The 24,083-nt window shown below is 45.8% G+C and overlaps 3 protein-coding genes across 3 annotated transcripts in view; 2 read left to right on the top strand and 1 right to left on the bottom strand.

Moving 5' to 3' along the window:
- Positions 1 to 24,083, top strand: part of LOC309564357 (uncharacterized protein) — a 1,447,080-nt gene that overhangs the window by 16,850 nt on the left and 1,406,147 nt on the right. The window contains exons 3-4 of the mRNA XM_082268984.1: positions 1,346 to 1,443; positions 3,283 to 3,391. Of these exons, the coding sequence (XP_082125110.1) occupies positions 1,346 to 1,443; positions 3,283 to 3,391 (207 nt within the window). The remainder of the gene's footprint in view (positions 1 to 1,345; positions 1,444 to 3,282; positions 3,392 to 24,083) is intronic.
- On the top strand, positions 4,418 to 6,986 carry LOC309562721 (uncharacterized protein). Its single transcript, XM_082267009.1, has 2 exons — positions 4,418 to 4,539; positions 5,583 to 6,986. The coding sequence occupies exons 1-2, from the start codon at positions 4,426 to 4,428 to the stop codon at positions 6,954 to 6,956; spliced, it is 1,488 nt and encodes a 495-aa protein (XP_082123135.1). The 5' UTR covers positions 4,418 to 4,425; the 3' UTR covers positions 6,957 to 6,986.
- LOC309563362 (uncharacterized protein) overlaps positions 18,052 to 24,083 on the bottom strand; it is a gene marked incomplete at its 5' end in the record, with an annotated part of 163,947 nt that continues 157,915 nt past the window's right edge. The window contains 4 exons of the mRNA XM_082267756.1: positions 18,052 to 18,974; positions 20,876 to 20,991; positions 21,232 to 21,325; positions 21,411 to 21,490. Of these exons, the coding sequence (XP_082123882.1) occupies positions 18,195 to 18,974; positions 20,876 to 20,991; positions 21,232 to 21,325; positions 21,411 to 21,490 (1,070 nt within the window). The 3' untranslated portion in view covers positions 18,052 to 18,194. The remainder of the gene's footprint in view (positions 18,975 to 20,875; positions 20,992 to 21,231; positions 21,326 to 21,410; positions 21,491 to 24,083) is intronic.

Here is a 24,083-nt window from a genome sequence, read left to right as displayed (position 1 = left end):
AACACTTACACGATCATTTGTGAAGAGCAAGCATATGGAACATCACAGGGGTATGTTCCATAGGCTTCCTGTTGGCTCCCTTTCCCTAAAAGCCATCCAGAAGCATGGGGAGATGGAAGGAGAGGCCTGGAGCACTAAGGAGGAAGGTCCTCAGTTGAGATCACGGTGGAACTCGCGTCTCGCTCGTGGACCGCAGGAATGTGGTGACGTCACTGGGGCTGTAATGCGTTTTGGAGCATGCGCAGTAACACTTTTTCATCAGACCTTTGCTCCGAAACGCGTTACCACCCCGTGACGTCACCACGTTCCTGCAGTCCACGAGCTAGGCGTGCGTTCCACCGTGACCTCGGCTCGAGACATTCCTCCTCAGTGCTCCACGCCTCTCCTTCCTTCTCCCCACGCTGCTGGACAGCTTTTCGGGAAAGGGAGCCAACAGGAAGCCTATGGAATGTACCCCTGTGATGTCGTTATATGTTTGCTCTTCACAAATGATCGTATAAGTGTTCTTCTATTGTGTGTTATTAAAGCGGAGTTCCACCCTGGATTTTATTTTTTTTTTTTAAATACCCCCGGGACAGTCAGGGCTAGTACATTCCACAATGGCTAGCCTCTGATCTGTCCCGGGTTGCACTTACCTGTTAGGACAAATACTTACCTTGAAAACGTCTTGTCCAGCGCTGCCATCTCAGATGTGGGCAGCTTGAAGCCAGCGAGATCCCCTTCGGCGTCTTCTTCCGCCTTCTTCGGTCCCACGATGCCCTGCGCCGGCCCCGACGTCACTTCTGGGTCGCGCGCGTCATCCCTCTACAGCTTCTCGGCATGCCCAGAAGCTGTTTAGAAGGCGGATGACGCGCGCGACCCAGAACTGACGTCGGGGCCGGTGCAGGCGCAATGATTCCTGGGAGCGATGACGTTCAGCTCCCAGGAATCATTGCAGAGCCAGGAAGTGACAACGGGCCGCGGCCGAGGAAGGAGGAAGAAGGAAGTAAGGTAAGTATATTTTCTTTGCTACGAGGTAAGTAAAAAAAAAAAAAAAAAAATATGCGATTATCCATTTCTTTTTCAGGTGACCCGGAGCGAGAAGATGGAGGTAAGTATTAAATTAGGGTGGAACTCCACTTTAAACGGTTTTACACTGCACTTGGGGGCGCCTTCCTTTTTTTTTTTCCTTCCATGTTTACCTTTGGAGCATGCTTCTGCTCTCTGGAAGAGCGCCCCTAGGGACAGTTAAAAAACCGCTCACCCACCCAGGAGGCCAACATCGAGTGTTTTAAGACAGATTGCTCCGAAAGAAGCGCCCTACGGTCCTTATATTTCAATACATTTTGGTGACTGTTTTCTATAGTTGGATGCAGTGACAGAAATCCCCCAGAGAGATGTCCCCATCCTCTGTATTCCCAGGACTCCATACAGGAACATCAGGAGATCCCTCAGGAGGATCAGGTAGGTCAGTCAGATTTTATAGTAAAGTATGCTGTTCATTTCATAACTATTTATTAAATATTGGAAATCTGAGCTCCAGTCTTCCCTTCAGTCCTGCATATGCTCCTCTCCTAGACTGAAATGGCTTACTCTGATTTTACTGCACACTGTGGGCTTCTCACAAGTTGCATCAGAAGCTGCAGCAAGTCAGATAGAACCCACCTCATTTCCAGGCTGGAGGATGTCTAGCATCATCTCGGTCCACCCCTTTAATTCACTGGATTTCAGTTCTTTCAGTCATGAAGGCTTAGCTTCACATGCCAGACCACAAATGTAACCACTTCAGTCCCAGCTACGTACCAGTACGTCACGGGGATTGAGGTGGTTATCCCGGGATGATGCCTGCAGCTACAAGCATCAACCCAGTAAATTTTTTTCAGCTGGCCTTGGACTGTAAAAGTTTTGCAGGCGGCAGAAGGGAATCCATAGACAAGGGCAGACTGGCAACTTACGGCCCAGGGGGGCAAGTACAAACCAGAGGCCCATGGTGCAGCGACATGGCCCCCCTCCCACTCTTCCTCTTCCTGTCATCCCCTTGACCCCCATTCCAGGCTGAAGCCCTGCTCCGGGTACTCTCTACTCACTGGCTTAATCCGGCCAGAAGGTGGTTGGGAGGAGTTGGGACAGCTCGGTTAGGGCTGGCAGGGGGAGGAGAGTCTTCAGTGGGATATGGAACCGGCCTTTGCTCAGACACAGTTTACACCATCCAGGCTAGGGGAGGGGGGGGGGGGGTCTGCTCTCTGTCCTTGTCTTCATCCCGCAATCAGTAGGTCAGTGGCAGGGACTTTTTATTTCTCTTCACCAGGAATCCTTTAGACATGTCTGTGGCAAAAGCGGTGCAGCCTTTTTACAGGGCATCAGAGCGGCCCAAGGGAGATTTGCCCTCCTGCCCCCTGGCCCAGTCCTCCCCTGACCATAGAGATGACCAAAGATTGGATTGTCCCTGACCATCTCTTTGGTCTAAGAAACCGGAAGCGACAAGTATTTTGTCACTTGTAAAGGAGCCATTCCTGGCTTGGCAAAGCATTGTATCAAACTGATCTTGGTTTGATCTGATGCTTTTAAGGGCAGAAAAGCGATCTGGGGTCCAATAGACCCCAGATCTCTCCATAGAGAGGACCTGTCACTGCCCATGCTATCACAAGGGATGTTGTTCATCCCTTAGCAATAAAGTTGATCAAAAAAATTTAAAGAGACAGTGTAAAAATAAAAAAATATCCCTCCATGTTCGCGCACGAAGGCAAACACACGGGTCGGACCCGCATGCATACGTAAACAGCGATCGCACCACACATTTGAGGTGTCACCAAGAATATCAGACTGAGTGCAGTAATTCTAGCACCAGACCTCCTGTGTAAATGTAAATTGGTAACCTGCAAAGGCTTTTAAAGTGTTGCTAATGGATAATTTAATGTACCCTAGTTTGTCACCATTCCATGGGCATGCACAATTTTAAAGCGTGACATGTTTGGTATCTATTTACTTGGCATAACATCATCTTTTATATTTTACCAAAACATTGGGTATTATATTGTGTTTGGAAAACCACTGCGCAAATAAATGACATAAAAAAATTGCAACACCCACCATTTTAATCTCCAGGGACTCTGCTTAAAAAAAAAAAATATATATATATATATATATATATATATATATATATATATAAAATGTTTTGGGGTCGAAGTAATTTTCTAGTAAAAAAATGCAGATTTTTCCATCCATGTATGTGAGAAGTGTCAGAATAGACCCGGCCTTAAAGTAGTTAATCTTTAGCTTTGAAATATTTTGTTTCTGTTGTAGGCTGAAAATGTGATTATTAAGGTTGAAGTGAAGGATGAAGCAGAGGAGCCGTATGTGGGAGGTGAAGAGCCGGGTAGGGAGGAGAAAGTTCCCCCAGAGATCAGCACAGGTGAGGAATAAACAGTAAATCCAGAGAAGAGTCCCAGATTCTCCTTGTTTAGTCACTACAACAATCTCTTCTTCTCCCCCCTCCTCTGTCAGTAGACAGTAATGAGGACAGTATGTGCCCAGTGGGACACTCAGGAGCTTTGAGCTTTGCTGAGGCATACAAAAAACCCTGATTGCCACACTCCATGCAAAGCCATCCCTTGTGTGAGTGATAGCAGCCACAGCCAGCTCCATCTGTGCCATGCTCCCTACGCGTTTCGTCCCACCGGGACAGGGCAAAACTCATTGGGGGCATGGCTCAGACAGAGCAGGCTAAGGCTGCTAATATTCACACAACAAATGGCTTTGCATGGTGTGCGTCAAACAGATTTTTTTGTTTTTGTTTTCATAGTTGGCACAGAGTTAAGACAGACTCATACCAAGCCTTCACCCACAGTGGAACCTACCAGATAGAACTACTGAGTGGGGACCTAAAGCTTTAGCTTTAGGCTCCTTTTAGAAAAAAAAATTAAGGTCAGCACCTACAAATACTGCAGCTGCTGACTTTTAATATTAGGACACTTACCCGTCCAGGGATCCCGCCATGTCTTTAGCCGAGCCAATTTTTTAATTAGCTTCGGGTGCAGGTTCTGGCTTTTCTAGTAAAGGAAACAAATAATGAAGCCTTGCAGCTTCACAGCCTGTTTCCTACTGCGCAGGCGCGAGTTGCGCTGCGCCTTGTAAATAGTCGTTTGAGACCTGTGATGTGTCCCAGGAGGCTGCGGTGGGAAGGAGGGGGGCTGATCTTCCGGCTTGGTTTGCAGCGACGATCTGAGCCGAAAGTGAGAGTGAGTACCTGTCAAAATCATGTACCCGCTCCCCCCTAAAAAGTGCCAAATGTGGCAGTGGAGGGGGGGGGGGGGGAGGGTGCAAATAAGCAGAGCTTCCCCTTTTGAGTTGAGCTCCGCTTTCAGGTCCACTTTGTTAATGAATGATGTGTACAGAGTAACCATTTCAGTTCCTCTCCATGCCTTATTTTCTCCAGATGGCCAATACATGAGGATTATCAAGGAGAATCGATCTGCTACACCTCCGGAAGGCGAAACGGAAGATGATGATATAACAGGAGATTCCTCTGGAGAGAACCCTGTTCACCCAAACACACAGCCGGTATGTTTCTCGCCAATAGTTCCCTCTTGGTTTCTTATGTGCATTATCAGCTGCCCAATACTAGAGTGGGCACATTGATTTAGGCCATGTAGATCCCTGGTTTTAGAGGCCAGGGCCTGAAAAATTCTTCCAAAACCTTCCATGCCCAAACAGTAAAAGAAAAAGTTTATACTCACAATAAAGAATGCAAACATAAAACTTAGTGGCTCTGTGGAGGATAGGGTCTTTGGAGTGGGTTGGGCATCTCTTCAGGAGGCTGAGAGTTTTTCAAGGGCAATGTGGGAGACTGGGGGGATGCTGTATGAGACTGTTTGGGGCACTGTGGTACGCTTAGAGACACTGTGAGAGGTTGGCAGGGAGTAAGGGCTCTTAGGGGGCACAGGGAGATGTTATTGAGTACTGGGGCCACTATGGGAGATTGGATGGCACTGTGGGAGGTTAGGAGATCAGCAGGACAATGTTTGGGGCAATACGGGGGCTTAAGGCTCTGCATTTTAGCCCACCCATAGGGCTTATTCATAATAGTGCCCATGACTAATGCCCCATACACACCTGCAGATTATCTGCAGACTTTTGTCTGCAGACTTACCTTTTCTATGTAGTGCAAGGGCCTGCCGGATTGCATACAAATTGAAAGTGTTTAGGTTTGACCTCATATTATATGGTTTTGGTAAGTCTGCAGACAAAAGTCTGCAGATAATCTGCACGTGTGTATGGGGCATAAGCCACATTGGTGGGATGAAACGTGTTGGGGGGCTGGCGGCCTGGATGGAGCCTGGACTGAGGCTGTTTTCACTTTTCACATAGAGGGTCTTTTAGTGATATGCAGCTTATAGGACTCTTCTCTCTTTGTATTGACATTCACAACCTAGTCAAAGCAAGGCAGTAGATTTGAGTATTGCTTATAAGCCCACATGAGGTAAACTGAAGACTAGTATGAGCACTTACAAGCTTCAGAAGAGTTTCCATGGTGCCTTTGCAGCCTCGTTGGAAGACTATGGCCTTCCAGTGTTTCAGTTATAATTTTGTCTGTCCTTTCTCAGGGGAAATGGAAAAACAGGAAGCCTATCTTGTGCTCCGAGTGCGGGAAGAGTTTCAAGCGCAATTCTCAGCTGGTCCATCACCAGCGCTGGCATGCAGGGGAGAAGCCTTATTTCTGCTCCAAATGCAGTAAAGGTTACAGACAGAAGGATCATCTCGTCCGGCATCAGAGGTCCCACTCAGGAGTGAAGCCTTATTCATGCTCAGAGTGTGGGAAGCAATTCACTCTTAAACTCTCTTTGGACAGACACCAAGTGGTTCACTCGGGGGAGAAGCCGTATTCTTGCCTCGAGTGTGGGAAACACTTCACCCAGAAGGCTTCTCTCAGCAGACACCAGGCTCTACATTCGGGGGAGAAACCCTATTCTTGTTCAGACTGCGGAAAGTGCTTCCGGCAGAAGTCAACGCTTATCCAGCACCAGCAGATCTCCTCAAAGGAGAAGCCCTTCTCCTGCCCTGACTGCGGGAAATCCTTTGAGAAGAAGTCCATCCTGATTGGTCATCAGAGAACCCACACAGGTGAGAAGCCATTTTCCTGTCCTGAATGTGGAAAATGCTTCGCTCTTCGGTCGACTCTTCTTGTCCACCAGACCATCCATACAGGCAACAAGCCGCTGACATGTTCCCTCTGTGATAAGGGCTTCCTGCATAAGTCCCGTCTTATCCTCCATCTGCGAGTCCACACAGGGGAGAGGCCTTTCTCCTGCACAGAATGTGGCAAACGTTTTCTGCTGAGGTCACGCCTAATGGAACATCAAAGGCGCCATACAGGAGAGAAGCCATATTCATGTTCCACCTGTGGAGATAGTTTCACAGAGAAGCAACTGCTCGTCATACACCAGAGGAAGCATGCCGACAAGAGCCAGAACTCCTGCAACATCTGTGGAAGATGCTTCACGCACAAGTCCTACCTGGTCAAACACTGGAAGACCCACACCAGGGAGAAGCCATATCCCTGCTCTGAATGCGGAAAGAGCTTCGCGGAAAAGTCACAGTTGGACCGCCACCAGAACATCCACACAGGCGAGAAGCCTTTCTCCTGCCCAGTGTGTGGGGAGAACTTTCGGTGGAAGACCACCTTCATTGACCACAAAGCCTCACACACGGGAGAAAAGCCTTTCTCCTGTGCAGAGTGTGGAAAATGCTTCACGCAAAAGACACAGCTTGTCAGGCATCGAAGGGTCCACAGTGGGGAAAAACCTTTTTCTTGCTCGGAGTGCAGAAAGTCTTTCCGGTGGAAGGCCGACATGGTCTCTCACCAGGCGACGCACAGAGGAGAGAAACCTTATCCATGTTCAAAGTGCGGCAAGTGTTTCACCCAAAAGTCATCTCTAAATAGGCATCTAAGTAAGAAGCTGTGTGCCAAATTGCTCTGACCTCTGTTCCGGACATCATCCGATTGTATACTAGACTAGACCCAAAGTACATCAATGATTAAACTGTATGTAGACTGCAAGGATTACAATACACACTTACTTCTGTTCTGGATATATCTGAGATTTCTCATCTGGTGCATTTACTAAAATATTTCAAGACAAGGGAGATTCTTTCATTGGTAATGTTCTCACAACAGGCAAGATGCTGCCTATGAGTTGATTTCAAACTCTGGTCCTATTTATCAAGGGGTAAGGATCCGGAGAAATCCTGTTCACAAACTGGTGCCATGGTTTACAAAGAAGACAAATATAACTTTTTGTTCATTATTGAAAGTCATGAATAAAGACCAAGATTGTGAGGGCATTTTTAAGTAGCATTAAAGGCCAGCTCCTCCCACTTTAGCTTTTGCACGGTTGCTATCTGGTTAAACCACATTCTGGGATCTCTTGGTGTCTATTAGGACATCCAGTGATAAGATTCCCCATCCAGAGCTCACCGCTCCAACCAACTGCAGCTGCCAATCCAAAGCCAAGAAATAGTGCCTCTTGGAAAGGGGCGCCTGGCATCCAATAAGATACAAGTTGGAAGGTTGAATTCAATGATACACCTGTTTGGGAACCCTTCCCATTTATCAGCATGCAGTAACAGCCCTGAAGAAGGTGGAGTCCGCTCCCCCGAAACGTGTTGGCTTGATGTACTTGTTGCTATTTCAGTAAACACCTCTTTCCAAGTCTACATGTGGAACGACCCTAAGGCCGTACCTGAAGGAAGCAGCCCAAGCCATAAGAGGGCTCACTGCCACCATCTTTAAATTGGGCACAAACCACTGGAAGGGATTTCTTCCTACTCGACCACTTTTTCACCCACTCACGACTAGCTACTGGTCAAGTCAGTCTAGCGCGATCTGCAACCCTAACAAGTATGCTTCACCACTTGAATCTTATAAATATGTAAAAGGGCCATCCGGCTGTAGAAATCGATCCGGTTATTGTGCTTTTTGGGCAAGGCAGAGACACAATCTTCTCTGCAAAATCTCCACACTAAAGTCTTCATGAAACAAACAGCTCCAGCATGTGATTCAACCCAACAGCACACCTCTGTGAAGATGCAAATGTAGGGCAAAGTGACATGTTCTCAAGCTCCCCACCCATTGATACCTTCTCTGCTGCTCCATTCCTCCATCTGAGTTGGGATTTCTAACCCTGCATAATCTTATTGCCATATGGTGTATCAGCTTACACAGGGATAACTTTTTCCTCCATCAGCTAACAGTATTTTTGGGCGAATACTGCGTTCTGGGAGGAGGTCCAATGCCCCCCCCCCCAAACCCCTGGGTATTCTCAGGGCTAGGATGGAGCACCAGAGCAATGATGGAGTGCACTGGCGATATCAACAGGTGGGGGGTTGTTCTCTTCAAATCACAAAATAACATGTGTGCTAATTACATCTGTAATATGGTCCATTTACAAAGAATGTTAAAAGGAAAGGCAGGAGGATAACAACTAACCCAACATTGAGGGTAAGGCATGACCCGGTCTATATCTCCCATGCCTCTCCTAAAATGTCAAGCCAAAGTTTATATATATATAACTGTATTTTTTCTGGTAGCTCTGGTGAGAAAATAAAGACATCCAATTGGGTGGCATCATGTCAATAGCCTATGCTCTCCTCTTGGCTTTAAGGATTATAGGTACTTCCAGCCTTGGCATGACAGCTGTTCGTTACCTGGGTTCTTCATCTTAACTTAGCTCCTATTTTGCCTGGTCACACAAGTAAGGTCGCCTTTAGGAGAGTTGGTCTTCTCTCTGCTCCCAGGGGGTTTACCACACTTCCAACAGAGGAGGGAGCACTTAACCTCCTAGCCTTGGAACTGGCATGAGAATAAGTCATAAGTTGACGTATACACAGCCTGAGCTTTTCAGCCCCAGTCCTTGGGTGGAGCGAGGCTGGAACATATAGTTTTTCACCCACCATGTATTTGGTTAATCCTAATTTGAAATTGTAGACAGTAACAGAGGAACAATCATCAACTGCCTTCATTTCTGTAACCAGGGGTCTCCAAACTGTGGCCCTTTGCTAGCCTTTTTTCCAGCCCTAGAGGCACTATTCCTCTCACTGACACCAATCATGGGACGCTATTCCTCCTACTGATACCAATGACGGGACACTATTCCTCCCACTGATACAAATGATGGGACACTATTCCTACCACTGACACCAATCATGGGGCACTAATCATGCCACTGATAGAAATGATGGGGCACTAGTCCTCCCACTGATATTATTGATGGGTCACTATTCCTCCCATTGATACAAATAATGGGGGCTCTACTTCTCCCAATTATACCAATGATGGGACACTACTCCTTCCACTGACGCCAATTATGGGACACTATTCCTTGCATTATTACTAAGATGGGGCACTATTCCTCCCACAGATGCCATGGAAGGGGCACTATTCTTTCCACTAATACCAATGGCTGGGCACTATTCCTACTACTGAGACTAATGATGGGGTGCTATTCCTCCCACTGATACCAATGATGGAGCACTATTCCTCCCACTGCCACCAATGATGGGACACTATTCCTTCCACTGATACAAATGATGGGGCACTATTCCTTCCACTGACTCTAGCGATGGGGCACTATTCCTCCTACTGACACCAATGATGGGGCACTATTCCTTCCACTGATTCAAATGATGGGACACTATTCCTTCCACTGATACCAATGATGGGGGCACTTTTCCTCCCACTGATACCAATGATGGGGGCACTATTCCTCCCACTGCCACCAATGATGGGACACTATTCCTTCCACTGATACAAATGATGGGGCACTATTCCTTCCACTGACTCTAACGATGGGGCACTATTCCTCCTACTGACACCAATGATGGGGCACTATTCCTTCCACTGATTCAAATGATGGGACACTATTCCTTCCACTGATACCAATGATGGGGGCACTTTTCCTCCCACTGATACCAATGATGGGACACTATTCCTCCCACTGATACCAATGATGGGGCACTATTCCTTCCACTGATACAAATGATGGGGCACTATTCCTTCCACTGATACCAATGATGGGACACTATTCCTTCCACTGACTCAAACGATGGGGCACTATTCCTACTACTGACACCAATGATGGGGCACTATTCCTCCCACTGATACCAATGATGGGGGCACTATTCCTCCCACTGCCACCAATGATGGGACACTATTCCTTCCACTGATACAAATGATGGGGCACTATTCCTTCCACTGACTCTAACGATGGGGCACTATTCCTCCTACTGACACCAATGATGGGGCACTATTCCTTCCACTGATTCAAATGATGGGACACTATTCCTTCCACTGATACCAATGATGGGGCACTATTCCTCCCACTGATACCAATGATGGGGCACTATTCCTCCCACTGATACCTATGATGGGGCACTATTCCTCCCACTGATACCAATGATGGGGCACTATTCCTCCAACTGATACCAATGATGTAGCACTATTCCTCTCCCACTCACCACAGGCACTATGTAGTTTACTCTCACTGACCACTAAGCCTAAGGCATTGTTTACTCCCACGGAATATGAAACATTTTCTGTCCCCACAGGTCACAGTCTGGCCCTTCTAAAGTCTGAAGAACAGTAACAGAACAGTACTTTGTTTAGAAAGTTTGGAGACCCCTGCTTTAAACCATAAAGGATGATGCTAATGTAATATAGACTTTCATACTGTATTGATGGCATTAACGGGTGACGCCTTGGTAGTTGTTCAATCCTTTGCACTGGAATTGAAGTGGAATTTTGGTTTTGGCCTGACAGAGGTTCCTTCACTCCCTCCTCTTTATCCAAAACTAAACATTTCACTTGTAATCAGATGTAAAGGTTTACTTGGTTACGTCATGTTGTTTTTTTTTTTTTCTCCATGTTTTTTTTTTTTTTTTTGCACCTCTATGTTTTATGATATTGTTGGATTTGTTTTGAAAAACTGAACCACAAAAAATTGTATTGCTTCATGTACACGTATAAAGAAAATAAGGCTTTTATCAAATGTTTGTTTTGTACTTTAATGTATTTAAAGCTATAATTGTACTATTAATAAATTATTTTTGCTTTTGGGGGGGAAAAAAAAAAGTTTACATCAGCATCCCAAGAGTTTTAAGAGAACAAAAGGCGAATTATCAGTTATATATAATAAATGGCATTATGACTGAATGTAAGTGATTTTTATTGTTCTTTGAATTTTTGTTTTCATTTACGGTATATTAGTGGTCTCCAGACTGCAGGCCAGATGTGGCCCTTTGTTTGCCTTTATCCAGCCCTTGGGGGAATGTTCTTCCCACTGATACAAGGCTCTATTCCTCCCACTGACACCAGTGATGGAGCACTATTCCTCCCACTGACACCAGTGATGGAGCACTATTCCTCCCACTGACACCAGTGATGGGGCTTTATTCCTCGCACTGACACCAGTGATGGGGCTTTATTCCTCGCACTGACACCAGTGATGGGGCTTTATTCCTCCCACTGACACCAGTGATGGAGCACTATTCCCCCTGGGGCTCTATTCCTCCCATTGACACAAATGATGAGGCACTATTTCTACCACTGACACTAACAATGGGGCACTATTCCTCCCGCTGACACCAATGCTGGGACAGTCTGGCCCCTCTGCAGAACAGTAAACTGGTCCTTCGTTTAGAAAGTTTGGAGGCCCCAGATTTATATGATCAACAAAACATAAAAAAGAATACTAATTTAATTTAATTCACCTTAATGGAGCGGTTTTGCCATTTCCCATACTGTCACTAAAAGTAGGTCATTGTCACACTTTACTACATCCTACAACATCGAAGCTGTCTAGAATTGCCTCCAACCTTTCCAAAGGAGCATGCTCCGTCCCTGAGGAACTTACTTTTTGCTCTCTCCTGCCCTAGGCCTACAGAGCCTCCCTGTGGAAATAAGGCACATATTAATTGTACCCTAACATTTCATGGAACAAGTATGCAAAAAAAAACCTCTTCTGGGTCTGTGACTGACTGTACCAGTACTGGCCAGTAACCTAGCAGAAGATCAGAAATTTCAGCCCCTGTAGTAGGTTCATTTTAAAGGGGAATTTCACCCAAAAGGCAGCAGCCCGTAGACTTCTGGGACACGTCACAAGTCCTAGGAGGTTGTGGGGCCATTCACATTTGCATGTGAATGCATTTGGATGAGAGCTACAGAGCCCTCTGCTGGTATGTCACCCAAGTGTGCCAGTGGACAGCGGACGACAGCCCAACGGAAGGCTTTGGCTACGGGGGAGGTCTTATGGCGGATGCAGCATGTGTTGACTGATCTTGACAAACCTATTTCTGCAAAGAACAAGATTGGATGGAGGAATGCATCTGTCCAGCAGCTGGGTAAAGGTACATGAGACGGAGCAGCCAGCTCATATTCCCATTTGCAGTTCAAGGGCTGGGGAGAAGGGGAAGCCGTCCTCATTCCCCAGCCGCAGATCACAGAAAGTATGGATTTAATTGACTTTTCATTGGAGGATATTATGGATTAGGAGTCACCTGCCGAAGTGCTGGCACTGGGCCCAAGTGCCACCAGCCTGTGCCTTGGATTTTCAGCAACTCCAGAGACTGGGGATTTAATAGACTTTTCTGCTGAGGAAGAACAACCTGGTGAGCCTCCAGCAGAAGGGCTGGCATCGGGGCCGAACATCACTTTCCTCTGCTTAGCACAAACAACAGCTTCAGCCTTCCTAAAAGAAGAGGCAGCTGGCCTTTCTACCAGAAATCTGACAAAGCATCTGTGGAGTTACAAGAAACTTCTCCAGCTAAAGTGCTGACAATCAGGCAGTGAGTCCAAGACCTCTGCCCCACACCCGTGGCAGTTTCCTGGAGGCCTGGCGTAAGAAGGTGGTGGTCACTCCCTAGCAGCAGATCAGGATCCAGGGGGAAAAGGGAGAGGAGGTTGTCATCCTCGATTCCCGAAGAGCAGAGTAGGTACTCAGGAGCGAAGGAAGTCACCCTCGCTCCACAGCAGAAGTCCGGGAGTCTGGGAGATGGAGCAATCGGCTCATTCCCCCAGCGACAGATCTACAGTCTGGGAGGGGAGGAAATTGTCTTCCCTCCCCAACAAGGATCCATGCACCTGGGAGACCATACAAGAGAAAGGTCATCCCAGCAGCCAGATGAGGGAATGGGAAATGGAGCAGCCGGCTCATCTTCCCAACAGCGGATACACAGTTTGGGAAAGAATGTGGTTGTCTTTCCTCCCCAGTGGCAGATCCAGAATCTGGGAGTGGAGGAAGCCGGCCTCCCTCCCCAGCAGTTAGCTGGAGCCCTAGGGCATTCAGAATTCCTTCCCTTGTGCGTCCATGTCTGGGCACATGAAAACCTACTTTACATGGCTCTGTTTTTTTGGTAAAAAAAAACCTTAGTTAGACCTACCAGTGACGGTATTTCTAAGAGCCATTCAGGACAACACCTGCAGAGCGCAACTCCACCAAATTTTCCCAGGAAACACTGCAGCCTTTAAAATCCCTCCTCTTCCACCATGCCTTCAGTTATAGAGTAGCCTCCAACATGCTGGAAAGCAGAGCAAAGAACATCAACCATAACAGACCACTAAGTCATATTTTAGGAAAAAACAGGGAGGGTAGCAGCTGCTGTCCAGAAAAGCTTTTAGAAATACCATCAGCGGTAAGCCTAACTAAGGCTTTCCCAAATCGCCTTTCAGGACAGCACCTGGAGAGGATAACCGAGAAACTTACCCTAGGGTGGGACCACTGTCTGCAGTACCTTCCTACCGAAGGCCTGATCTACAACCGGCAGCATGTCCAACCTATAGTGCCAAAGGAAAATAGAAAAGCTGGACAAAGTACCTGCCTTGCAGATTTGTTCAGGTGAAGCACTGTCCCTTTCAATCCAGGCAGCAATAACCACTAAAAGCCCCCCCCCCCCCCAAGTATTTTTGGAGACCTTTTTCCCTTTGCAGGAGAAGATTATGGAGAGCTTTCCCAGGGTGGAACTCCGCTTTAACTAACAAGTGGCGGACTGAACTTAAAGTATCCCTTAGCTCTTTCATGGAAAAATATAAATCTTTACACTGTTAGGGAGATTCCTACTTAACCACTTGCCGACCGCCGCAAGTAGATTTACTGTGGCGGTCAGCCCCTCACAGGCAAAGTGACTTTAATTAACGTCACTAGCCTGGGAGGGTCTGGGGAGCGAGCGCGCGCCGCCGGAGGCGCGCTCCCGCGCGGTCACGGACCCCCCCCCCCCGCGCGTGTGACCGGTGGACATCGGACATCGTCAAATTTGTTTAGGTACAGCGTCGCCCGACCGCGCAATTGTCCGTTAAAGTCACGCAGTGCCGAATCGCAAAATACCCCCTGGTCCTTTAGCAGCCAAATCCTCCGGGGCTTAAGAGGTTAAAAAGGTCTGCAATGCAGGTTTTGCATAGAGGTTTAGGCCATGAGTCCCTGAGGGGGGTTTTGCAAGAAGGACACTTCCTTTGAACGGAGGAAGGTCCTTTAGACTTAACTGCGGCTTTGACCTAAAACCAAAACAAAACCACCAGTCACCTAACAACTGGGACTGTATACCCCTATATGAACATACTACCACCACCTCAGAGAAGGTGGGGGGGGGCCCCATGTGCACTGAACCAGCAACCCTATAGACAGAGCCCCTGCCCAGACTGTAAGGCTGAGAGCAGTTACCTCAGCCCTTACCGAGCAGGTACGGTACCACCAAAATAAGCCCAATAGAAAAGATAGAGGCATCTCTGTACCCCTTTTACCTGGGATGGTCACAATCATAAAAAGCCTACCCTTTCTCCACCTGGAGAGAGCGCAGCCCCCCTAACTGGGTTCCTGCAGCGCTTCCACCATGGCGGAGGATACACAATAACTGAAGGCATAGTGGAAGAGGAGAGATTTTAAAGGCTGCAGTGTTTTCTGGGAAAATTGAGTGGAGCTGTGCTCCCCAGGTGCTATCCTGAAAGGCGATTTGGGGGGAAAAAAAAAAGAAGAATCACAAATGTTGAGCACAATTTTGTCTTTTTTTGTAAAATTTATTGATCAAATAATTTTCCAGGAATAAAAATATACAAAAATTTGTCTTCTTTAATAAACATCTACAACATAGTTTATTCCAGTGTCCAAAGGTGATTATTCTGCAACTTTTGCAGAGTTTTCCAGTCTCAGTGAAACTCTTTCAAGGTTCACATTTGGTCTACAGCAAGTTCAATTTCAAGGGATGGTTAATGGATGTTTGAAGACCCCTTATCCAAAACCAACCGATGCAAGACAGACTTATAGTTTGAAGATCTACTGCGGATGTCTGTTCAACTTGTAAGAATCTCCACCTCCTAGTCCATATCACCAAGGGCTTGGGCTTCACCCAGCCTTCGTATCCGCCATGGAAATGAATGGAGTCAATTCAGTGATGACTCTAGAGCATTGATGGCGAACCCTGGCACCCCAGATGTTTTGGAACTACATTTCCCATGATGCTCCAGCACTCTGCAGTATAGTTGAGCATCATGGGAAATGTAGTTCCAAAACATCTGGGATGCCAAGGTTCGCCATCACTGCTCTAGAGTTATGCTTGGCAATGCTGTCAAACCTACCTGCCCCCACATCCAGAGCATAAAGACATAACATTTCTATGCAGGCCTTCTCTAGGTTCATTTAACCCTTTCGCTGACAGCAGGGGGGGGGGGGGGGGGTTAAACACATGTCCGGTGGCTACTTCCACCAGGATTGTGTGTAAATCTGACAAGTGGACTCCTGCCTGTTAGATTGAAGCAATCGGGCGGCTGCGCTGCTACACGATTGCTTACACACACCCCCGGGTAACAGCTTGCCCCACCGGCGCGCACCCCCACCATGTATCTCAGGCTGTGCTTGCCCATCTGTGGGCCCGAGACTGAAATAGCGGGTGCCAGTGTGTGCGGGGGAGGGAGCTGAGCAGACTTACGTACGCTCTCTTATGCCCCATACACACGTGCAGATTATCTGCAGACTTTTGTCTGCAGACTTACCTTTTCTATGTAGTGCAAGGGCCTGCCGGATTGCATACAAATTGAAAGTGTTTAGGTTTGACCTCATATTATATGGTTTTGGTAAGTCTGCAGACAAAAGTCTGCAGATAATCTGCATGTGTGTATGGGGCATTAGAAAACGACGTGTTTGACATCACTTCCGGGTCAGCCTCTTAGTATCTCTGGCCATCATGGCCGGAAAATAATGTATTGCAATGCGATGTGCATCACATTACATTTAGTGGAGCACAGGGAAGACGTTCGGGGTCGTTAAGACCCTAGATCAGTGATGGCGAACCTTGGCACCCCAGATGTTTTGGAACTACATTTCCCATGATGCTCAACTACAATGCAGAGTGCATGAGCGTCATGGAAAATATATTTCCAAAACATCTGGGGTGCCAAGGTTCACCATCACTGCCCTAGATGTCTCATTAAAGAGACCAAAAAATCAACACACTGGACTTTTTGTAAAAAAAATTAAAATAAAATGACACCCAAGCATATAAAAACCCCAAAAAATGTATGAGGCCCCCTCTCTACATATACGCACGTACGGCTGTAAACACACATGTTGGCGGCACCTACGCATGAAAACGCTGATTGCGATAAACGTTACATATCGTCGTGCATGCTGGAGTGAGAGCGCATTTCTAGCACTAGACCCCCTCCGTACCCTAAACTGATGACCTACAGGAGGCTTTTAAAGTGTCGCCTATAGAAAATATAGGGTACTGAAGTTTGTTGCCATTTCAGGGGCGCATGAAAATTTAGGGTATCTATTAGAGCTGCACGATTAATCGTATGAAAATCGCGATCTCGATTCACCCCCCCTGACGATCTAAACCTGAGGTATGCTCGATTCTTTGCATAGCTGCAGAGAGAACAGCTGTGGAAAAAAAAAAAAAAAAGCCTCCCGGCAAACGCCTATCAGCATTAAAGTCTCCCAGTAACTATAAACAAAATGATTACATTGTATCTTTTCCTTCCCTCTGCCAGGGAGAAAGGAAGTTTAACCTCTTAAAGACTAGACCTTTTTCTGACACTTGTTGTTTGCAAGTTAAAATCAGTTTTTTTTGCTAGAAAAGTACTTAGAACCCCCAAACATTTTATATATTTTTTTAGCAGAGACCCTACAGAATAAAATGGCGATTGTTGTAATATTTTATGTCGTACTGTATTTGCGCAGCAGTCTTTCAAATGCAATTAATAGACTTTAATGAATAAAAAAAAAAAAACGTAACAGTAAAGTTATCCCAATTTTTTTTTGTTACACAGAGAATCGTGAGAGAATCGTGATCTTTATTCCAAGCTAAAAAAATCGTGATTCTCATTTTGGCCAGAATCGTGCGGCTCTAGTATCTATTTACGCACCCTCATCTTTTATATTTTACCAAAATATTGGGTAATTTACCTTTACAGTAATATTGTGTGACATAAAAAATTGGAACTACTGCTATTTTATTCTCTAGGGCAGTGATTTCGAACCTTGACACCCCAGATGTTTTGGAGCTATATTTCCCATGATGTTCATGCACTCTGCAGTGTAGTTGAGCATAATGGGAAATGTAGTTCCAAAACATCTGGGGTGTCAAGGTTCCCCATCACTGCTCTAGGGTGTCTGCTTTCAGAAAATATGTTTGGGGGGGTTTGATGTAATCGTCAGGTCTAAAATAATTTTTTAAGCATGTGTGCAAAAAACAGAAAAACGCCTCTAGCAGCGAAAGGGTTAAAGGTCTGTGAGGTTCATATTTGAATCTCTGAATGAACCTGAAATTTACATATTCAACTATCTTGCTTATATTTCTCCTAAGGTTGGCCTGTGGGCCCAACATTCTATTTGCCAGTGTGACCCACCATAGTCTCACCGATTAGGAGCTTTATCTTTCCCAACATGATGGACTTGGCCCAACTTTGACCCATAATGAGTGTGTCAATCTAGTTTTGCACACAGTTGCTTCTTCTGGTGCTTATCCAGAGAGGTTTTCCGGGTGAAACACGAGCCACATTCCTGACAGGAAAACAAGTTCCCATTGGTGTGAATTCTCTGATGGGCATCGAGCCGTGACTTCACCTCAAAACTCTTCCCGCAGTCAGAACAGCAATATGACTTCTCCCGCGTGTGGATCCTCTGATGCCGAACCAGATTGGTCTTGTGCGTAAAGCACCGGCCGCACTCGGCGCACTAATTCAGGTTCTTGTCGGCGTGCCTCCTTTGGTGTGTCACCAGCAAGGTCTTCTCCGTAAAACTCTCCTTGCATTCAGGGCAGGAAAACGGCTTCTCTCCCGTATGGCGTCTCTGGTGGTCCATAAGGCGGGTGCTTTGTGCGAAACACTTTCCGCACACGGAGCAGGAGTACGGCTTCTCGTGAACTTTTTGGTGCAAGAGAAGGCGTGTCTTATTCACGAAACCTTTCCCACACTCGGGGCAGGAGAAAGGTCTCTGGTCCATGTGAACGGTCTGATGGGATTGAAGATGCGCCTTTAAGGGGAATCCCTTCCCACACTTGGCACAGACAAATGGCGTTTCTCCCTTGTGTTTCATCTGATGACCAATAAGAGATGATTTTACTGCGAAGCACTTTCTACATTCAGAGCAGGAATACGGCTTCACCTGCAAGTGCTTCCTCTGGTGTTTGATGAGAGAAAACTTGTTTCGAAAGAGCTTCTCGCAGTCAGAACAGGAATAAGGCCTTTCCCCTCGATGGGAGCCCTGGTGGTGAACTAACGATTCTTTCCGGGTGAAACATTTCCCGCACTCGGGACAAGTGTATGGCTTCTCTCCTGTGTGAGTCCTCTGGTGTTTGCTCAGATGGATTTTCAAGGTGAAACACTTCTCACAGTCAGGGCACTGGAAAGGCCTTTCACCTCGGTGGATCCTGAGATGCTGGACGAGCTGAAACTGTCTCGTGAACCATTTTCCACACTCGGGGCAGGAGGCTGGCTTTCTGATCCTCTTCTTCTTCTGACAAGACAAAGAAGAACAAATACATGACCTTGTTCAAGGTAAAAAAAAAACTCCTTCACTCTTGTTATATACAGTACATTGACCCAGCACTATATTTCCCCCAATCCTTCTCCACTATCTGACAAGGAATACGCTGTCACCCTATGTACAAATTACTAATTCAGGACTGCTTCCTCCTTCACCATCTGACAAGGCACATACTGTCATCTTATATACAGATTACTGATCCAGCACTGCTTCCTTCTCCACTATCTAACAAGACAAATATTGTCACTGTGACAGTACTCACCATCACTGGGAGTGAAAGACCGGTAATTAATGGACACTGAGAATATGGTTTGGATTACTTCAAATGGGAAAGTAATATTTATCAACCATATATCTCAAGAAACATATGAAGACTGCTTCACACAGTCAGACTCATAGCAGATACTAATATCATCAGCTCAACCACCTGTCTTCCACACATTGTTGAATATGCTGATTTACTCACCAGTTATCTACAATGGGTTCTGTGTTTACACTTATAATAATGTGTATTGTATTTCATGAGCTTGAGGATGGCAGTCCGCTAGTGAATTGGCTCAGGTTGATTGAATCACTGTCATCTGTTAGTTGCTGAGTGGAAATAGTATACTGTTTGTGTTGGTTGTTCCTTAGATATGTTAATTATATTTCTGTATACAATTTTATCTGCTTAGAATAATGTAATCAGGCACGTGACCTGGTGGGATGCATTGATCAGGAGGGGGATGTCCTCCTGTGTGTATATATTGTGTGAGACTGTTCAATAAAAAGGAGTTGGTCCCAGTTCTCTACAAGCTAAGTTCTGTCTAGTTTTGTATGTAGAGCGGCTAAAATATCTGATACCCATGTTCAAGACTGGAGGAAGCCGTATACTGACGGAAGCCCACAAGCACAGTGTGGGTTCCATTACAGTCACCTTATATGCAGATTACTAATTCAGCACTGCTTCCTCCTCCACTATCTGACAATACACGCAGGGGTAGCTATATCAAGACTGGAGCACTCAGAATCTGGTGCAGCTGTGCATGGTGGACAATCAGCTTCTAACTTCAGCTTGTTCAATTAGGCTTTGAGAAAAATTGGTTTCTATGCACAGCTGCACCAGATTTTGCACTCTCCAGTTTTAGTAAATCAACCCCACACTGTCACCCTATGATCCACCACTACCTGAAGAGGTAAACACTGTCATCTTATATACACATTATTGGTTCCTACTCATCTATCTGACAAGACACACATTGTCACCTTATAAACAGATTACTGATCCAGCACTGCTTCCTCCTTCACTATCTGACTCTGTCACTTACTATAGATGATTTGTTCCCCTACTTCTTACCTCTAAGGCCCCTTTCACATGGGCTTTCCAATCAGGTCCGCCTGTCAGTTTTTCAGGCAGACCTGATTGGATGCTCCATGTACCTCTATGGAGCAGCGGACGACAGTGGTGACATGTCTGCTGACACCCGCTGCTATCTGATCCGATCCTGTCCATGAAATCCAGACGGATGGAAACTCTATTTTCCATCCGTCTGGAGGATCGAATCTTGGATGAAAATGGACAGACGGTCCATTTTCATCCGATCCCCCATAGAGGAGAGCGGGGATTTGACAGGTCTGTCTTTGCACACAGAGCGGGGACGGAGCTGTCATCCCACCTGCTCAGCAGGGATCGGTGGGTCGATTCCCGCTGAGCAAAACTGAGTATGCTGGGCAGAAAGCCCATGAGAAAGGACCCTTAAAAAATGTTCCTAAATGTTTAATCATGTAAACATACAAAACAGCTAGGGATAAAAGGTGCTTTAAGAATGAATCAATCATTTTAATAACATAATAATTTACTCAGAATAAAGGCCCAATGATATTACACCCACACTGTAACATACCAGCTGTTTATTTTCGGTCGGAGGCCCTGCAATATTATTATCGTCTAGTTCACCATTTGGAGGGATAAGGGAACTCTTCTCAGTATTATTGCTGTATCGACCATCTGAAGAAAAAAAGATTTACAATATGTTCCAGAAAGTACTCAAATGTTGTTTGTGCCCAAGTGGCAAGCTTCATCAGCTTAACTCTGCTATAGGCTGATAGCTCCTGACTCCCCCACTGGGCACATACTGTCCCCCCATTACTGTCTACTGACAGAGGAGGGGGGAGAAGAAGAGATTGTTGTAGTGACCGAACAAGGAGAATCTGGGACTCTTCTCTGGATTTACTGTTTATTACTCACCTGTGCTGATCTCTGGAGGGATTTCTGTACCCGTCACATCAGTCTCGTCTGCTTCCTCCTTCAAATCAACTTTAACCACAATCAAGCCGTCGCTCTGGACAATACATAATACACAATCTAACTTAAAGGGAAACTGGAAAGTAACAACTTATTTGGCTTAGAACTTTAGATTTATATACCTCATATTCTTGCACGATCCTGTGATCCATGTGATGTTCCTGTGTGGGATTCCCAGGATACAGAGGAGGGGGGCATCTCCCTAGGGTAGAAAAACACACGAGAGTCACAAAACTATAATATAGATTTATAGATGTCTGTATTCAGAACTGTTATTGTAAATGTCTAAAACCGGATTATTGCTATTTATTTTTTTTTAATATAAAGCTGAACTCCAGGAATGATCTATTTTTTTAAAACTTACATTGGGCCAGCTTCCCGACATGTAGTTATCCACGTGTCACATCTGGAGCAACTTTCTGTCTGTACACTTAACATAGGGAGTGACTTGCTCCCGTACCACCATCATCTACCCTTGTATCCTTAGGTAAAAAAAAAAATACAAAATGCCCTCTGATTGGATGAGGTGGTGATTATTACATCATCCACCCTTCCTCTCCATTGCATCCTGTGAGGGTACACACCGTCACCTGGAGTGAAAGACAGATACTTAATGGACACTGAGAATATGGTTTGGAATGGATTGCTTCAAATGGGTTCTGTGTTTACACTTATGATAATGTGTATTGTACTTCAATGTCAGAGACAGACAATCTGTCACTGGCGGTCGCTTCCTATTGTCTGTGTATTGAGGTGTGATGTGTATTCTACTAAGCCTGTATGTCCTATTGTTAATGAACTCACATATTGTTTCTGTCCAGATGGCTAGATAATTAGTTCAGGTTAATTCTATTTCTGTATACAATTTCATCTGCATACGATAATGTAATCAGGCAACCCCTGACCTGTGTGTGGTAATCTGATCAGGAGGGGATGTCCATGCTGTATTTAAACTGTGTGACTGTTCAATAAAGGAGAAGGTTCCAGTACAAAGTTGTCGGCTAGCTATGTATGGCGGTGGCTGCAATATTTGATATCTATGTTTAAGACTGAAGGAAGCCGTATACTGACGGAAGCCCACAAGCACAGTGTGGGTCACAATTCCGTTACACATCCAATCGGGGAACACCTTGCATTTATTAAAAAAAAAAAAAAAAAAAAAAAGACATCTGATGAATGGTGGAGGTGCTGAGGAAGTAACCCCCGTGTGTTCAGTGTACAGGCGGCAAGTTGCACCAGCAGCACCCCCAACAGGACAACACTGACCGTGTACTTTAATAAATTCTTGCATCCCCAGTGGCCCTCCAGATGTATGTGGCATAACTACATGTAACCAAGCTGATCCAATGTAAGTTTATAACCAAGCTGATCGAATGTAAGTTTAAAAACCCGACAATTCCTGGATTTCAGCCTTACAGCCAAATTCCAGGTATGGATATTTTTGCATGGTTAGATTGGTCCAACTATGCATATGCCATAGCTGGAAGATCCCCCTGGAAGCTGAGAATCACTGTAGTAGGCACAGCTACTGCAGTGATTCTTGCTGGTTTTGGGGTCCCATGCCAAGCGGCTGCCCCTGATGCTCATTTCGCTTGCTCAGCATTGGTGCCAATCAGAGAACACTTCGCATTTTCTCAAGGAATGCAAATAATTCTCTGATTCAACAAGGTGGAGCGGTAATGTCACTGTCTTCCTCTTGTTCAATCAGAGAACACTTTGCATTCATTGAGAAAATTGAAAAAGTGTTCGCTGAATAGCATCTGCAACAAGCGGGCAACCCCACCTCACTTCACTATGCAGCAAGGCAGCAGCTCGGTACGGGACCCAGAAGCTAGCAGCAATCACTGTACCAGTGATGCCTACTAGAGGGATTTCCAGCTTCCAGGGAGATCTTCCAGGTATGGCACATGCATAGCAAACTGGGCCTCTTACCCTCAGGAATGGACCACAAAATTATAGGTGGTCTAAGAGCACTCAGTCATCCATCTGACATGTTCTAGTTTACCAAAGAATGCACAAAGATTATGGCTCAAATCCTGTTATCCCCTCTAAGAGCGTCTCTCCACAGGTCAGATCACCATACATGTGTGTCAAAAGGAGACTAAAGACCGCCTCATAGTGTAGTAAGTAAAAACACTTGAATGTTTATTAAAAGATTTCCAGAAAACTCACACTGTATGTAAAATTCGAGCAGATAATTCAAATTCCATATGTTTCCAACCAACAAAATGGCTGTGGTCCACGTGTGCAGCAACGTCACATGCCCAGGCTCCACCCAACGCATTTCATCGTAACAGACATCATCAGGGGCCCAGTTTGCTGCGGTGTTGGTGGGGGATCGTTTTACCACTTACAGAAATACCTTTGTTATACACTCTAGATGCTCCCTTTGGATTTGTACAAACTCTTTTGGATGGGCTTTTTTAATAAGAGCCGCATTTTATTTTGATGTTATGCGAATTGTTACCCACAATTAATGCCGCTTTTGTACAATTGTGTTACCTGAGCGCAGGTGGAGTTCTTATTTATTCTATGGCACATGCATAGTTACATTGGTCCAAGCTGGATCAATGTAACTATGCAAAAAAAGCCATACCTAAACTTCAGTTTTAACTGTTTATTCGATTTGCTGCTTCAAGGGGAGTTTGAATGATCAGTTTTTGGCTGTAGCTTATTGCAGATAGACATTTAAGAGGGTTCTGTTCGAGGGTTTTTGGACTTCTGTTCACACGCTTTCATGTTCCCATTTGTAAGGATGCTAAGCTAGCACTTCACCACTGTCCAATCCTAGGCCT

This window comes from Pelophylax lessonae, assembly GCF_965119305.1.
Source record: "Pelophylax lessonae genome assembly, chromosome: 9".
NCBI classification, from domain to species: domain Eukaryota; kingdom Metazoa; phylum Chordata; class Amphibia; order Anura; family Ranidae; genus Pelophylax; species Pelophylax lessonae.
This window is presented reverse-complemented; position numbering and strand designations above follow the sequence as displayed.

Bases quoted from the DNA above. Each gene is read 5' to 3' on its own strand.
- LOC309562721 (XM_082267009.1), top strand. From the start codon at position 4,426: ATGAGGATTATCAAGGAGAATCGATCTGCTACACCTCCGGAAGGCGAA. The intron at 4,540-5,582 runs GTATGTTTCTCG...GTCCTTTCTCAG, and splicing joins TTCACCCAAACACACAGCCG to GGGAAATGGAAAAACAGGAA.